We start from the raw sequence: 16623 nt of genomic DNA on the forward strand, positions 1-16623 counted from the left end.
AAGATATGCAATCACATCATACGCATTCTGCGCAGACTACAGACTTAACAGGCTACAATGGTTGCAAGATAAAATGATAAAACTGATATTCTGGGAACAATCCACTCTTATGCAGGAAGCATGGACAAAACACAAAATATTTAAGGTGAAACACTTACGCCACTACACAGTCATGTTAAAACACTACTACAGCCCAACATATAGAGTAACCAGAACAACATATCAAATAACAAGACCAGAGTCAAGAAACTACATGACATATAAGTACAACAATCGCTACGGCAAAGCCACCCGAAACTTCTACGTACCTGACATGATAAACAAACTGCCGTTTGACAACAGAAACCTAGGAACATAGAGAGAGCTGAAACAGGCACTATATAAATATTATAGCGAGAATGAAAATTAGAGCAATTCCTGTTTCTCTCTCCCCCACCACACACACACACAAACCTACGACAACCCCCCCCCCCTCTCAAAAAACTATCACTACAAGAACACAAAGAAACAAACACACCATGTCTAAATCCAACCCTATTTGCACAAAAAAAAAAAAAGTTAAACTGTAATAGCAGTCGAAGTCTTTCAAGCACGTACCAACAAACAGTAAAATCAACACCTGGCTTGTGACCAGTATAGGAACACAACCATGAAACCACCACCCTCTGTCATCTATTATCTTCCTCAGATAAGCTCTGCTAAGCTTCGAGGAAGAAAATTACTAACTTGCAAGTATCTGTTATACACACTTGTAATGCGTTATAAATATTATATACATATAATTACTACAGCAACTATGTATGCAATTCATCTCAGACATAAAAAAAAAAATAAAAAAAATTCTGTATAATCCTTATTGCAAATACTGTAAATATTATTATTGTATGTAACTTATACTGAGACATAATAAAATGTAAAAAAAAAATTATTATTATTATTATTATTGAATTGTGTGTGTATGTTGCATTACTGCATTGTATCGTGAATTGTGTGCACATTGGTGCCAATCCATATTTAGCTAGTTTAAAAAAATGTATATTCATATTTATAAAATGTACTCTGCATTTTGTATATCGAATTTTCGTACTGTACAGAAAAGATAATATGTTTTTCATTGTGTGTGTGCAGATACTCTGTGTGATAGTAAACCTTATCATTTTCATTGTAAAAATAAATAAGTCGTTTATAAAAAAAAAAAATATTATTATTATTATTATTATTATATTCTAAATTCAAAATTCTGTATAAACCTTATTGTAAATATTGTAAATATTATTATTGTATGTAATTTATACTGAGACATAATAAAATGTTTAAAAATAAAATAAAATAAAATAAAAATAAATAATAATAATTATTATTATTATTATTATTATTATTATTATTATTATATTCTAAATTCAAAATTCTGTATAAACCTTATTGTAAATATTGTAAATATTATTATTGTATGTAATTTATACTGAGACATAATAAAATGTTTAAAAAAAATTATTATTATTATTATACACACAGTTTATCATACTGTGCCTTAAATATATTCACTCTGCACACACCACACTCTCGGGCAAAGCATTCCACTCACTCACCACTCTCCATGCAAAAAACCTGCTCCTCACTCCCTTGCTCACACCCTCCTTATACAGCTTCCAGGAATGACCTCTTGTTCTCCTGCTATCCTCACCCATTCTGTGCAAAAACCTCCCCGACGTTAATCTGGTAATAACCACTTAACAGCTTATATGTCTCAATCATATCCCCCCCCTCCTCCTTCTATGCACCAATTTCTGCAAATTGCATTTTGTCAATCTGACTTCATACTCTACATTCCAGAGACCAGAAACCACCTTAGTCAATCGTCTCTGAACTTTTTCCAAAGCAATTTCATCTTTTTGAAAACCAGGTGACCAGATATGTGCACAGTTATCCATATGTGGCCTGATCAAAGCCTTACACAAAGGAACCATAACATCCTTACTTCTACAAGTCAATGTCTTCCGCATCATTCCCATTATCCGCTGTGTTGTCTTCACTATTTTAGTAACGTGTCCCCGAAATTTTAGGTCCTTGTCTACAGTCACTCCCAGAATATCCCAGATCTTTCATTGTCTCTACCTCTTCCAAGATATTCGCACCGACGATTGTGTACTTTACATCCCATCTCTGCTTCCCAAATTTCAAAACCTTACAGTTTGAAACATTGAATTGACATCCCCACTTATTTACCCATTCAGACAGTGTATTCAAGTCATCTTGCAAAGCTACAGCATCCACACTACTCCTGATAGCTCTGCCCAACTTTGCATCATCTGCAAACAACTGCACATCACCATTATTTGTGAACTAAAGTTTAAAAAATCCTCTCTCTTTTACAAGTTACTAAATTCTTAGTAACTTGTAAAAATTTTTTAATAATTTTTATAAGTTGAACTATCTTTTAGGAAAATAAAAGAAATTCAAGATAGATGAAAAAATAACAAAAGAATTCAGAAATAATTAGAACATTTAATAAAAGTATTCAAAAAATAACATCTTTACAGAATAACAGAAAATAAATTAAATTACATAAATATACTTGAAATTTTTTAAATAAAAATTTAAGGGTTTTTGATTTCATATTCATAAGATTAGAAAAAATGTTCTTAACGTCTAATTCCGCACATATATCATTTTCAATTGCTATTAACGCCAAACTAACAAGCCTTTTTTGTGACATACTTGTTCTTAAGTAGGTTTTAATCAATTTCAACTTGGAAAAGGAACGTTCACCACTCGCTACACTAACAGGTAAGGTTAATAGTATTCTTAAAGAAATTGAAAAGTTAGGGAATGATAAATTATTGGACACAATAAAATTAAGAATATCGAAAGGGTTTTGAATATTTAAATTATCCTTCCGAAAAATATCCCGCAAAGCACATAACTCGTCATATAGTTCAATTGCATTTACATCTTTATTGTCGCAGTCCTTCAAGAGAATCTCTAAATCGTCACAATTTTTTCGTAAATCTTCGTTATAAATTTGTAGTAATCTATACAAGAAATTGAAATTATCATAATATGTTCTTAGTTGTTCAAAACGTTCTATTAACGAACACATTGCAACGTCTAGAAGTGTATAAAGCACATTCACTCTAAATTTATCTTCTGGCGATTGTGGCGTTTCGTTATGAAGCTCGTAGTCAAATTGTCGTGTCTTCTTTCGTCGTCGAACTTCCGTACTAGTTTTAAATTCTTGTTCTTCGTCCACCTCTTCACTCAGTTCTTTTGCTGTTTTAGAACTTTAAAATTTGTATCTCATCGATACTCTTATGAGAATATTTTTAAGATTTCGATAGATTCTAAAGCAAGTGTAATGTACATATTTTTGTTTTGAAGCATTTTACTCACAAGGTTTATTCTGTTAAGTAAATCATGCCCAGTTATAAGAGAGCAAATAAATTTGTAGTCCTTTATTTTAGCACATAATGTTTGTGCTTCATGCTGAGTTTCTTTATTAAAATTTTCATTATTTAAAATTTCAAAAAGTGCATCGTAAATTTCTCGTAACTGATATTCGTAGAGGGCGAATTGCATTAATTTTACTTTCCCATCGCGTTTCTGATGGCTGTTTCAATGTTAGTTTTTTTACGAACTTTAAAAGGATTGCCCAACGTTTGTAAGAGAATGAAAAGAAATTGTATATTTCTTGAATAATTGCAAAGAAACTAATTGTATCTGCATTCACTTCGGCTGCATCGTTAATGATTACATTTAGAGTATGAACAGCACATCCACGTAAAATGCTCGAGGATTTTTGTTTAAAAGCATATTTTGGAGTCCATATTTTTTCCCTTTCGTATTTGCCCCATTTTCATATCCTTGACCTCGCATGTCTTCAATGGGAATGTTCCATTTTTCCAGTTGTTCCATTATTATTACACATAAACCACGTCCTGTGGAATCTGATATATCTACAAAACCTACAAAGTTTTCCCTGATCTTGACAATTCCATTGTCACCGGAAAAAAAAGCGAATAATAATGATCATTTGTTCTGTTTTACTTGCATCAGGTGTGCAGTCTAAAATTATGGAATAATATTTAGATTTTCGAATTTATAATAAAATTGTATCCCTGATTGCGTTACTTAAAGTTTCCAATATTTAATTTTGATTGTCTTTACTCAAATAGTGTACTCTATTGTTTCGTGGTAGCCCTTTCAACATGATTTTCCATAACGGGATCAAACTTCGCAAACAGTTCGACTAATTTTAAAAAATTGCCATTATTCCTTTCATATAATTTATCAAATGATCCGCGAAAAGCTAAATTTTGGCTACCAAGGAATTTTATAATTTCAATCAAGCGTTCTAAAGCACTCGTCCAATGTTTCTTTTCCATTGAGTCTGGCAATCAATAGTAGTTTTGTTTTTTAAATTTTTATCAACTTCCTTCCATTTTAAGAATTCTTTCATGTGAGTTAAACTAGTCTCATGTCTATGCAAAGTTGTACTTACATTTCTCCAATCGTTATAACCTTCTAAAGACTACTTGATTCGTAGGTGCGAAAGGTTTGCTACAAAAGCAAAAAACAGAATTTAAATTTTCGGAATAAATGAGGCATGTTCTTGGCACGAGCTCACCGTTTTCCATTTTTCTATTATAATACGTGTTGCCAAATATGTATCTCTGAAATATAATATATTTTTCTGTTGAACAGGCCCCATTTCAATTAAAACAACTCGTAATTTTTCATCAGTATTTCCTCATTCACCTGGATCTTCTAAATTTAAAGAGACTAACAATGTGTTAGTTTCATGGTCAACTACAACTAAATCTTCTCCTAACTGTTTTTCACTTAAATCATGGGTCTTGTTATCTTGTTCAATAGTTGAACTAGTACTTTCATGAAAACTGGATGATGAGCACTGTTCTTCAACTCTGATTTCTGATGTATCGAATTGGTTACAATATGCATCAGAATATTTTAATATTTTAACAAATTTATTAAGAGCCCCAGTTTGTTTCTTAACATCTGCTTCTTTCGCAGTATGACGCTTGCGATTTTATACACCGGATAACTTTTTTTTTTAATTTTTGATTCCATTTCTATTTTATATCCACAAGAAATTATTACACAACACGACACAGAGACGAAATAATAGTCCACACTGCGCTACTATCAGTAGCCTACTCAGATGCGTACCATATGACTGGTTAACTAGCAACAAATGTTTTGTACGAAAATTCGTTTCTGCATATAAAAACCGTTCACCATTTCACTTTAGATAGACTGCAGTAGACACAACATTCTGCAGGCAAGCATTTAGCCTGCTCTCGCTGCAAAATTGTAAACAGCCGGCTGATCAAAGAGGCGGCAATATACAATTTTTTAAAACTTTTATTCGGTGTATCCGGCCTTATTTATTTTAATATTGATCATTCTAAGAATTTTTTGTTTTCATGATAAAAATTTTGTTTCTTAAAAATGAACTTATGAACGGTGCCCCAGCGGCGGCGCCCCCTTGGTAGCGGCGCCCGCATTCACCGCATGCTCTGCATGCCCGCTTCCGCCGGTCCTGCCATTGATATTACATTGAAATATATGATGGATACGAAGTGTAGAGGAGTGATGTATTTTATCCATATTAACGGCGACGTGGTCAAACAGTAGGCGCTGTGGGTTCTAATTTCACTATGTTGTGGATGCTTTTGGGATTGTCTTTAGCTGATAGATGATTTTCAGTTCCCAGTGAGAGTTTGCCAGTCTGCTTTTTCAAGACTGGGGGCTTGTAAATGTACTGTATTCATTTCTAGAACACATAAACTGGATTATCTAACTTAATTCGAAGTCCATTGGTCTTTTTTCACGTGTTGTGGATGGTATACAGAAGTACAATCGACTACGGAGCTATATTTCTTTGCTTTAAATAGAGTTGCATGTCTTAGGCTACCGTTGCACAGAGCCGCTCCAAACAAAATACATCACTCAGCTCAACGCCAAATCACGTTTGGACTGGTATCTTGCATGCTAACACACACACACACACACACACACACACACACACACACACACACACACACACACACACACACACACACACACACACACACACACACACACACACACACACACACACACACACACACACACACACACACACACACACACACACACACACACACACACACACACACACACACACACACACACACACACACACACACACACACACACACACACAGAATTTGGAGAACGAATTGGTGACAGTTGTACATCATATTCCAGTATCACTTTAGTTTATACAATGCCAGTTATTGATTGAACTAACCTTGGCGATGATCAAAGTAGATACTAGTCGTCAATCATTTTCCAAACGTTAGGGCTAAAGACTGCCTTCCACTCCCTTTGGTGAATAAAAATACTTCCAGAATTTTAAATGTTTTTTATTATTACTTTGCAAGTAAATGTTACAAGAAAATGAGCGGTTTTGTGAATTTTAGTCACACACAATAGTTCACTATAACTAAAAAGATTTGATTCATTCTCCATTTGTTAGAGCAGAAACTGCCATGCACAGTTACTGCACAAGTACACAATGAAGTTTTCGATGCATAAATACACATCCTTTAGTAAATTATGGATAATTTAGAAAAGAATTTTCAATTCTGATTGTTTACTTTTCGATTAATTATGACGAGGAACAAACCTAAGAGAAACATGTATAAATTTAAAATAATTATTCATAATTAGTTTGGTGTTTATTTATTTATTTATTTACTGGATCATTTCTTAGGTAAAATTTCTTTGGCAAAGGAACCTTCGGAATAGATGTATTTTTGCAAATATGTTTAAAACATTCGTTTTGTCTTTCTTTCCGTACTTAAATTTTTAAGGTACGTTCTAAGGTACATGGATTTTATTGAAATTCAATTCTTTAAAATTTGAAGATTTGTCTAGCTATTCTGATTTTTGTCACATACGGAAAAATTGCTGTGGGGGAGAGTTAGACAATAGAAAATTATATTTCTAAAGGATGTAAACCTAAAACTGGTCAAAGTTTATTAAAACGCTTATAACTTTAGATTCAGTAATTTATAAAACCAGTGATTGACAGACCTTAAATTAGCTGCCAAATATCTGTTAATGGGTGTCATTTTAATGTCGAGAAATATAAAGTTATGCATTTTGGGATAAACAGATTACTAGCTGTGTATCACAATGATGGCATTGTACTCCAGGAAATAGATGAAGCTAAAGATTTAGGGGTGGTGGTGGTGGTGGTAGATAGAGAGTTAAAGTTTAGATGACATATTGCTAAGGTAGCACATAAGATTCCTTGGCTAGTGAATAACACATTGACAAGTAGAGATAAGGAAGTTGTAATTCCTCTTTATAAGGCTTTGATATGCCCACATCTGGATTACTGTGCTCGAGTACTTGGGTTTCTTGGGGATGTGGAATGTGCCCTATGAGGATAGATTGAAGGTGTGTGGATTACAGAAGTTGGCTGATAGAGAAAAAGAGGGGATATGATAGAAATATTTAATTTGCTAAAATAATTTTATAGGATAGATGCAGGGGAAATGTTTCAGCATTTGGCTAGAGAGACCAGAATAAGAGATCATCTCTGGAAGTTGAACAAAAGTGTGGTCAGTAGGGGTGTGAGGAATAGTTTTTTTGCTGGAGAGTTGTGAATGAGTGGAATGGATTGCCAGGGTCAGTTGTGAAGGCTTTTTCTGGTGATGGGTTCAAGGAGAGGTATGATAGATTGTGTGGATAGATTGGGTCTCCCGCGATGAGTCTTTGGATTCCATGGGGGTGCTCGTATTATAATAATAATAATAATAATAATAATAATAATAATAATAATAATAATAATAATAATAATAATTCTACTGGAGACAATGGAAATATCGAAAATCTAAAATTCATCTCTGAAATAATTTTGAATAAGCAATCATAAAAGTCTGCTGTGTGGTTAGTTCCTGCATAGTTGCAGAAATAGTATTTTCTTTCTTAGCAATAGGCTGCTGGAAGAAAGACAGTCTAAGTTCGTTTCTAGTCGTTAAACTGGACATTTTGTTCAGCAAGCTTGATGCTATATATCACTGGTACCAGCATGTTCCCCAGAAACTGAAAATTTTAACTCTGCAACCGAAGAAAATTTGATTGTATAACACACACTAATTCAGACCATAATATATGGTTATAGGGTTAGGTAACACTAGATGGTGGAAGTTATCTGCTATACGTTGGGTAACTTTCTGTAATAGGGATGGTTTTGGCTGCTAACTAATCTTCAAAAAAGTTAGAGCTGAACAGCCTTAACTATGCTCTTTGGGGAATGAAACACATGAGAAGATTTTTGTTTTTGTTGTTATGTTGTGTTGTGATAAGTTGTTTATTTATTTTACGAGTATACTTCAGTGCTGTAATTTCCGTTAAGCAATTCCTAGTTTCAGCAGGATCCAGGTATTGTTTCCCTCTCCATTATAATTTAATTTTTATTCAGTTATATCATTTAATTTGAAATGATAAAAATATTTCTTTCTGTTTTCATTATAACTGTTTTTTTTCAAATTATAATACTAATTCATTCCTGATCGATGAAATTTGATAAAATTTGTTTTCAGATGAATTTCAAAAGCATTGTGAATAAGATAGCAGTTAAGTAATAGACAAAAAAATTTAAAGGTCACTATATGCGGTTTACAGAGAAAAAAAATTAAAATTCACAATAGGCAATTTACAGGCACAAATATTATTAGAGGCAATAATTGCCACTGTTGTAGTTGAGGATTGCAGCATTGTGTGTGTGTAAATGGAGGTTAAGTATTGTAGGATGTGTAGAATGGAGTACTCTCCTGTAGTAAGTTCTTGGACTCCTTGGAGGTGTCATGTAATAATAATAATTTTTCCCCCATTTATATTAGTGTTATTCCAGTTTTTTATAAAACATGTAGCAGATTGAATTCTTATTCAATCTGCTACATGCTAGTTGAAATGAAAAGTCTTTGGCATTTTTTTTTGTTTATTTCAATATTTGAATCTTAGAAAGACTTCAGAATATGCAAATTAAACCTAAATTCTAAATACTATTTTATTCTATGCCCAACGGAGTAGATTAGGCCGTTTAGCCAACTTCTGAAGACTAAGAAGCACATCTTTACTTTTGACAATCAAAGAGATACCTAGTCCAATACAATGATTTTATTTTGCATCTAGGGAGGAGAGTAGGGCAGAAAGCTGGCTCCATCTGGTGGTCCTTAACCCTGATATGGTATATTATTGTCTAAAATAGTGTGAGTTCTGCGGTCGATTTTCTTGAGTTCATCATCATCATTATCATCATTGCCCATGGGTCCAATGTCAATTAGTATCCAATGCCTGTTTCCATTCTTTGCCACTTCTCTCTGTCCACCACCAGGTGACTCAAATCCTGCAAACCCTTTCAACACTACTCTTTCACATTATCTACACACTCTCGTATTGGGCGTCTTCTTCTATTTATACCGTCCATTGTACCAAGCATCAAGGTCTTTCTACTGTTATTTTCTTGAGTTGCAGGATTACAAACTAGACTGGGGCAAAAAATCTCTACTTGCCATGCCAGAGATCGACTAACTCTGGAACGCTACCTGTCGAAGGAACGCTTAGAAAGAGGGTCTCTGGTCTGGCGACTTGAATCGAACTTCCCGGTCTTTCTTCAGGTGGCCTAGGGCTATTAGATGCAAATGCTATTTCCATAGCCGTTTTATTATTCCTATTTATTTTATTTTTTTATTTTATTTTTTACTTTTTCTGGAATGTGATGTGGCACTCGCTTGTTGTTTAATATTACAATAAGGCAATGAACCACGTGAATTATCTTTGTCAGTCAAATGAGTGTATTCTTTAGCCAGTTTGCCTGTCTGTTTTGTAGGAGATATAAATTAATTCCATGAAGGAAACTACGCGATTAGTTCGTGTGAATGACACTAACTAATTCTATAATTTTTAAAGCTTTTATGATATTTTCCCCCAAAACCAGATTCGACCACTTCCAGCCGTCCGCATTAGTTCTTTCAACTGGACTATTACAGAGGCAATGGCAATTTCTTTCAAACCTGATATCTCTACTGTCTGTGATCAGTTTCCTTGATCCCAGAATGTCACATCAAATGACATTTATTTGGAGATATCTCTTATATACGGCAGGAACCCCCCGCTCCCTCGACGAACGACACATATTGGTGGTGAATAGATGGACTGATGTGAATGATGTTGAGCGATCTAGTCGGCTGAGAACTGCAACCCTTTTCGACAACCTTGCTGTAGTGAATGTATTTGTGATTTTAAACTTCTTCCAATGTTCCAATAATGAAAATAATTTTAAACCAAAATATCTACAGGCATTGTAGTTAGTAGATTAGTACAGTATTTAGCTACTGATTATTCTTTGTCATAAGCTCACAAATTAATATTGTTGTTCAAGGTACAGTATGTGCAAACGAACAGAGCAGAATATAGTGCGAGTTTGGTACTCGTACATACGAATAACAGATCGTCAATAGTTTTTATTTCATTTTTTAAAATTATTTAACATTCTTTATCAGTAGAGATAGCCATAAGATTTTTGGATAGGCAGTATATGATGGCTTGATTGATTTTTATGAAATTATATAACGTAGAACTAAAATTCGATCGAAAAATCATATTTTTAAAAAATCCAAACTGGAATTTTGGCTTTTCATTTTAATTACAAAATAATTGGAATTTTTATTATCATTTTATTTCTAGTTAATAATGTGACGCTACCTTTTATGAGGATAGTTCACTGGTTCTTGGATCTTATTCTTAGCAATATGTCATCCCAAGTAATGATATGGTAACTATGTCGGTTCGACTGTCAACTTTGAGAAAATTCTGATCTCAAAGCAATTCAGTGCATTAAATAGACAAACACAAAACCTTGCTCTCATGATAGATTAACAACTACAGTATGATTAGGAACTGTAATTAATTTATCTTGACTGAGCCTTGTCGAATGAGTGCATGACGTAGAATATTTAAAATTGAATTAGCATCCATACTAAAAATGTGTTAATAAAGAACAGAAATTTTCGATTACTTCAAACATAGCCATAAGACATTTTCATTTCTCTAATTTTATTCATTAATGACACGAAAATATTTTATATTGTGCATCAGATGAGAGAGAGAGAGAGAGAGAGAGAGAGAGAGAGAGAGAGAGAGAGAGAGAGAGAGAGAGAGAGAGAGAGAGAGAGAGAGAGAGAGAGAGAGAGAGAATAAAATAATAATAAAATAATAATTGAACTTTGTGATTGTGATTTATTTCTCAGAAACAAACCACTTAAAGGAAACGGATGCGTGTCACGTTTCTGTTATCTTCTCCCAGGAAATTTTCGCCCAACATCCCCAGAGAAGATTCCTAGTCATAATCACATTTATTTCCTAGAATTCCTAGGGTCTAATGACCTTGCACTGCAGACCAAAAACAGGGTAGAAACGTAATTATTTAGTGGAGTAGATGATCGTTAAATGGATGTAAACAAAAGCCGTTTTTCTTTACCTCCCTATATTTAATTCTCGACTGTTTCACGTGGTAATGTTTTAAAGCTAAACTCTTATGTTTGTTCTCAAGAAACGTATTTTGACTTTCATTAACTTGGAAAGAAGCTGAAATGTAAGCGGTGGCTTTGTCTGAAGATTTTTCTTGTATCTGTTCAAGGCAAGTAAGCAGCACTTAGAATGAACGCCAGCAGTTTCTTTTCTGTTCATGAAGACAGGAAAAACCTGTCGGATATCCTTCCGACAGCTGCGATGATTGCGTCTTATACCAACTCTGTGATTACAGAAAACAAAAGTCTAATGTACTTTGCAGCATTCTGTGTTATTCTGATCATTATCTTCGGAGTCTGCGGAAATCTACTGACAATAATTGCATTAGCCCGTTGCCAAAGACTTCGAAGTGCTACTTCTGCATTCATCGTCAGTCTATGCGTGGCAGACTTATTATTTTGCATAATCAATCTACCTTTTAGTGCTTCTCGGTTTATTCACCAACGATGGGTTCACGGAGAAACTCTTTGTGTTCTTTTCCCATTTCTTCGATATGTTAATGTCGGTGTGTCATTATTGTCTATCACTGCTATTACTGTGAACAGGTACGTTCTTATTACCAATCATCCATTGTACGAGAAAGTCTATCAACGTCGCTATGTCGTTACTATGATTAGCTTTATATGGGTCTTTTCAACAGCTATGGTCTTTCCGACATTGGTCGGTAAATGGGGAAGATTTGGTTATGATCCGAGTATCCTCAATTGTTCTATCTTGGAAGTGAAAGGAAGATCAGCAAAAGCATTTCTTTTCATAGTTGGATTTCTTATCCCTTGCGTCACAATCGTGATCTGTTATGCTAGAATATTTTGGGTTTTACGAAGCAGCGGAAGTAGAGTTCGTAAGCACAGTGCCTCTGAAATGAAGGATCAGGGAAAAGAAAAGACTGTCCGGGAAAGAAGAGAGTGGAAAATTACAAGAATGGTACTGGTTATCTTCTGTTCTTTCGTCATTTGTTATCTACCAATCACCATAGTAAAGGTAAGAACGTCAATACCTCTAAAAGTGAGGTTCTTAAAGATATAAGAATCATAATGCATAAATATGCAAGTAAATAGAAAGAATTTATCTAGAACATAAAGTCGGATCTTGATGGAGCTGACAGAGTGACGGTAATATCTAGGAAATTATATGCGGAAGAATTCTCGGAAAGAGCTGGCTTTAACTTTAATCATCACCCTCAATCCTTCCTGCTCTGACTTTTAATTTCTTAAGAGTGTCATGCTTTTGACCCTGAAGTTTTGGAAACTGGGGGATAGTTCTGTCTCCTCTTTTATCATCATCACCCACGATTATGTGCATTTCTAGAGCGTAGTAGACGAAAGACGATGTTAGTAATCTTAACTAGTAATTTATTGCGCCAAATATCGACTAATTCTGGAGATTAATCGAAAAAAAAAAGAAGTTAATCTGAAGCCTTTAGCGTTCATTCTAAGCATCCTTCACTTAACAAGTTATTTTCAATTCACATGTTTATGTGTATACAATTATTTAATCTGATTATACTGTGATGCATATTTAATCATTTTCCATTTACACTTATTCATCTCACATGAATAAGTGTACGAGTTAAATATCAAACGCTGTTCTTATTCATGTAAGGTATTTGACTTTGATTCATCAGCTGTCTTGCTGAATTAGCCGCTTGAACACGCATGAAGTGATTTGATTTTGTTCCTAACAAAAAGCAGAAGAGCAATAAGAAATTTCCCTCTCATCTATAACAGTTGCTGTGAATGCATAGAAATGCTCTATTTATTTATTAATTTTTTTAGTTATGATGAGGTATATGCATAACACTCAGTAGAGGATGACAAGTCAGGCTCATTACTCTAACTAAATATTCATAAATTAAGGGTTTACTGTTGTACAACTAATTTACTATTGCTACAGTGCATGATTAAAATGTCATTATGTTTCGAAAAGTTGAGTGGTGTAATTATATACCTGTTAATAAATATTTATTCTTAACTTGTTCTTTGACAGGTTGCAGATAAGAAGGTGCGCTATCCTGTACTTCATATTATTAGCTATCTGCTGATCTACCTGAGTGCCTGCATCAACCCGGTTATCTATGGAGTGACTAACCACCAGTACCGACAGGCTTACAAAATGGCGTTGTTCTGTCGCACTGTTCGCACGCTCTCTTCAAGTACCAGTCATACAAATTGTCCGGAAAGCTCCGGTATACATAAAGTTGTTATTTTTACCCCCTTGCATTCCAATAGTGATAAAGATTCTGTATTTGAAGAACTTTAGGAAAATTTGGTTGCTTCTTTAGAATGTCCCGAAGATTTCGTGTTGTAAACTGTTAGGAGAAATCTACAGTTACAAATTTTATTCTAATGAACCAATCAACTGAATCATTTACATTATTTTCAGTCGTAGAGAAAAAGGCTGAAATATAAAAGACTTTTAGATTTAAGGATTTGCATTGTTGTTTTTCTTCCTGTATGTTTCGAAGACATTGTATTACTTCGGTGTGGAGTGTACCCATTCATGATTAACATATTGCTCTTTGTTATATAATGTAAATTACGACAGAATGTCTTGTTTGATCAATGTGCAAAGCATTCCGAATATATACCGAATAAAAATAAATTTTTATTTTAATAATAGAGAACCCTTTGATGTATATGTGTAATACAAAAACGTGCTATAAAAGTACTTTTTTATAAGACCCCCAGATTTTCTTATCTGGCGGTCTTAATAAGAAAATGGGAGTGGGAGCTAAGCTTGAAGAAACACATCGGAACTCCAGACCATATGACATCATCATATGTCATATGATGACTTTCATTTGAAAGTCTGACCTGACTTTGATTCCTGTCACTGTTTTCAAGAAAGCGTTATTAGAAAATTTCAACTCATGTGAGCTATCTGGACTTGTATGGAATTTGCAGAGTTTTTCCCCCTGAAATTTCGGGATTATTCATTCAACAAAACAGACAAATGGATCAACGAATATGCTCAATCTACAAGCAGTGTTGTTTCAGTGGGCATAAGGCTGACAATCCCTTACCCTGCTAAATTATGGTTGTGAAGTAGGTCTACTTAAATATGTAGGCCCCTGATAGACCTAGAAGAACCAAAAAAGAAGACCACTTAATTCCTAGTGATCAAGCAATTTCAAGAAATATACGAACAGCTATATCTTACTTAAGTACATTGTATTACTGATATATTTGGTGTCATTCACAGTGTTTTCTGCTAATAAAAAAAGGACCAAACATTATGTGTATTACATTGCTTAAACATTTCTTGTTTTATCAATGCATTTTCCTGCAGACTAATTTACTTATTCGGCGATAAAGAGAGGCCAAAACACCAAAGAAGGAAAATTTCAAAATATTAGACCGATGCATTTAATACCATTTAGCTCCGACGGAAATGTATTTGCACAGAGGCATATTTGTAAGGAAACAGTAGTGCACACATGAAAAATCTGCTCTTTTGATATGAGTTTATCTTACACTGCATGCCACACAAAGAAATTGGTGGATGTTTATTTTTAAATGTAGTCACATTTGTGACACACTTAAGCTTATAAGTATCCTACAGTTCCAGTTTTAATTTTTTACTACTTGAACCATTGCTCGTGCTACTCACAACGTTCTGTGTCCTGTCTTCACCTGACTTGGAACAGTAGACTAGCATTTTCGACAGAGCTATATGTCGGTTTTAATTCGAACAGTAAAATTTCTCTTAATCGCAACGCAACATTTTCCACTTCACTAATCTTTTATATATATATATATATATATTATATCTGCCATCATCTTCCTAAGTAGATGCCGTATAATACTAGTGTCTCTTTTGTATGTACTCATACAGATCGCGTTAATATTAATAATGTTCATTGTTTATTCTGCGGCAGATAGTTTCCCAGTGAAATGAGCACATGTATTAAGAAGCAGGATTACTTCCTAGTTATCTTATTACTTTGTAATGTTTGAAGAATTCATATGAGAGAGAGAGAGAGAGAGAGAGAGAGAGAGAGAGAGAGAGAGAGAGAGAGAGAGAGAGAGAGACTATTTATAACAGTCATATGAAACAATGCGAGTATTTCGCAACTTATCAACTTGCATATTCATTTTAAATGTGGTTATGATAACAAGTAATTTGCTGTTTTATGCCACTTCTGTTACATTGCAGTATCATGTTCATACCTCACAAAGATGAATTATTAAATAAATATATTAATTTGTTGTTTTGAGCAGTTATTTAATATTTCTTAAACATTTAGAATTGAAAGTCAGCCTTATAAAATAGATGAATTCTTATGAATTTTGACTTTAAAAAGAACATTTATTTCCTTCTTTCATTAAGTTAAGGGGATAATAAATCCCTCATTATTTTAAAGCTGGATCCGAAACTTGGAGATCCAAATCTAAGAGTTTCATGCCGAAGAACTATCGGCGAATCCGAGCATAAGTCAACACCTGGTAGTACAACACTAGGGCAACTCGGAGCAAAGGTGGAGCAAGATCCCTCAGTATCCTTAATATTTTCTCATAATGTAAAGCGCAGTTCCTAGGAGATGTATTGCTGTTTTACATTATGAGGAGAGGTCACTACCCAGATCGGTTTCTACCTTTATTGAGGTCTCATCAGTGAGTAGGCAGACCTGGATAATGCTAAGATTTAAGTGAAACGAACTTACATACTCTTACTATACGAATTGCCAGAAAGGTGAACTCATATATTATTACTACGATAAAGAGCCAGGAGGTTATTTTTTTTTTTCATATGAGAGAGATAATGAGAGATAATGAGGGATTTATTATCCCCTTAACTTAATGTATGCCGCCGGGAAAAAAATAGCCTCTTGGCTCTTTATCGTAGTAATAATATATGGGTACACCTTTCTGGCAATTCGTATAGTAAGGGTATGTAAGTTCGTTTCACTTAAACCTTGGTATTATCCAGGTCTACCTACTCACTGATGAGACCCCAATGAGGGTTGAAACAGGTACGGGCGGAGGGGGGTTGGCCTTGAGAGTCTCCGATCGGCGG

General features: G+C 34.2%; 1 protein-coding gene across 1 annotated transcript in view; it reads left to right on the forward strand.

The window, feature by feature from the left end:
* The window catches only part of LOC150097414 (steryl-sulfatase-like), a 158772-nt gene extending 145039 nt beyond the window's left edge, over nucleotides 1-13733 (forward strand). Inside the window, exon 6 of the mRNA XM_090406909.1 lies at nucleotides 13594-13733. Coding sequence (XP_090263035.1) covers nucleotides 13594-13604 — 11 coding nt within the window. The 3' untranslated portion in view covers nucleotides 13605-13733. The remainder of the gene's footprint in view (nucleotides 1-13593) is intronic.
* Nucleotides 13734-16623: the final 2890 nt, after the last annotated feature.

The sequence above is a fragment of the Typopeltis vanoorti genome, chromosome 17 (assembly GCF_054136105.1).
Source record: "Typopeltis vanoorti isolate ZY-2024b chromosome 17, IOZ_Tvanoo_1.0, whole genome shotgun sequence".
Lineage (NCBI taxonomy): Eukaryota > Metazoa > Arthropoda > Arachnida > Uropygi > Thelyphonidae > Typopeltis > Typopeltis vanoorti.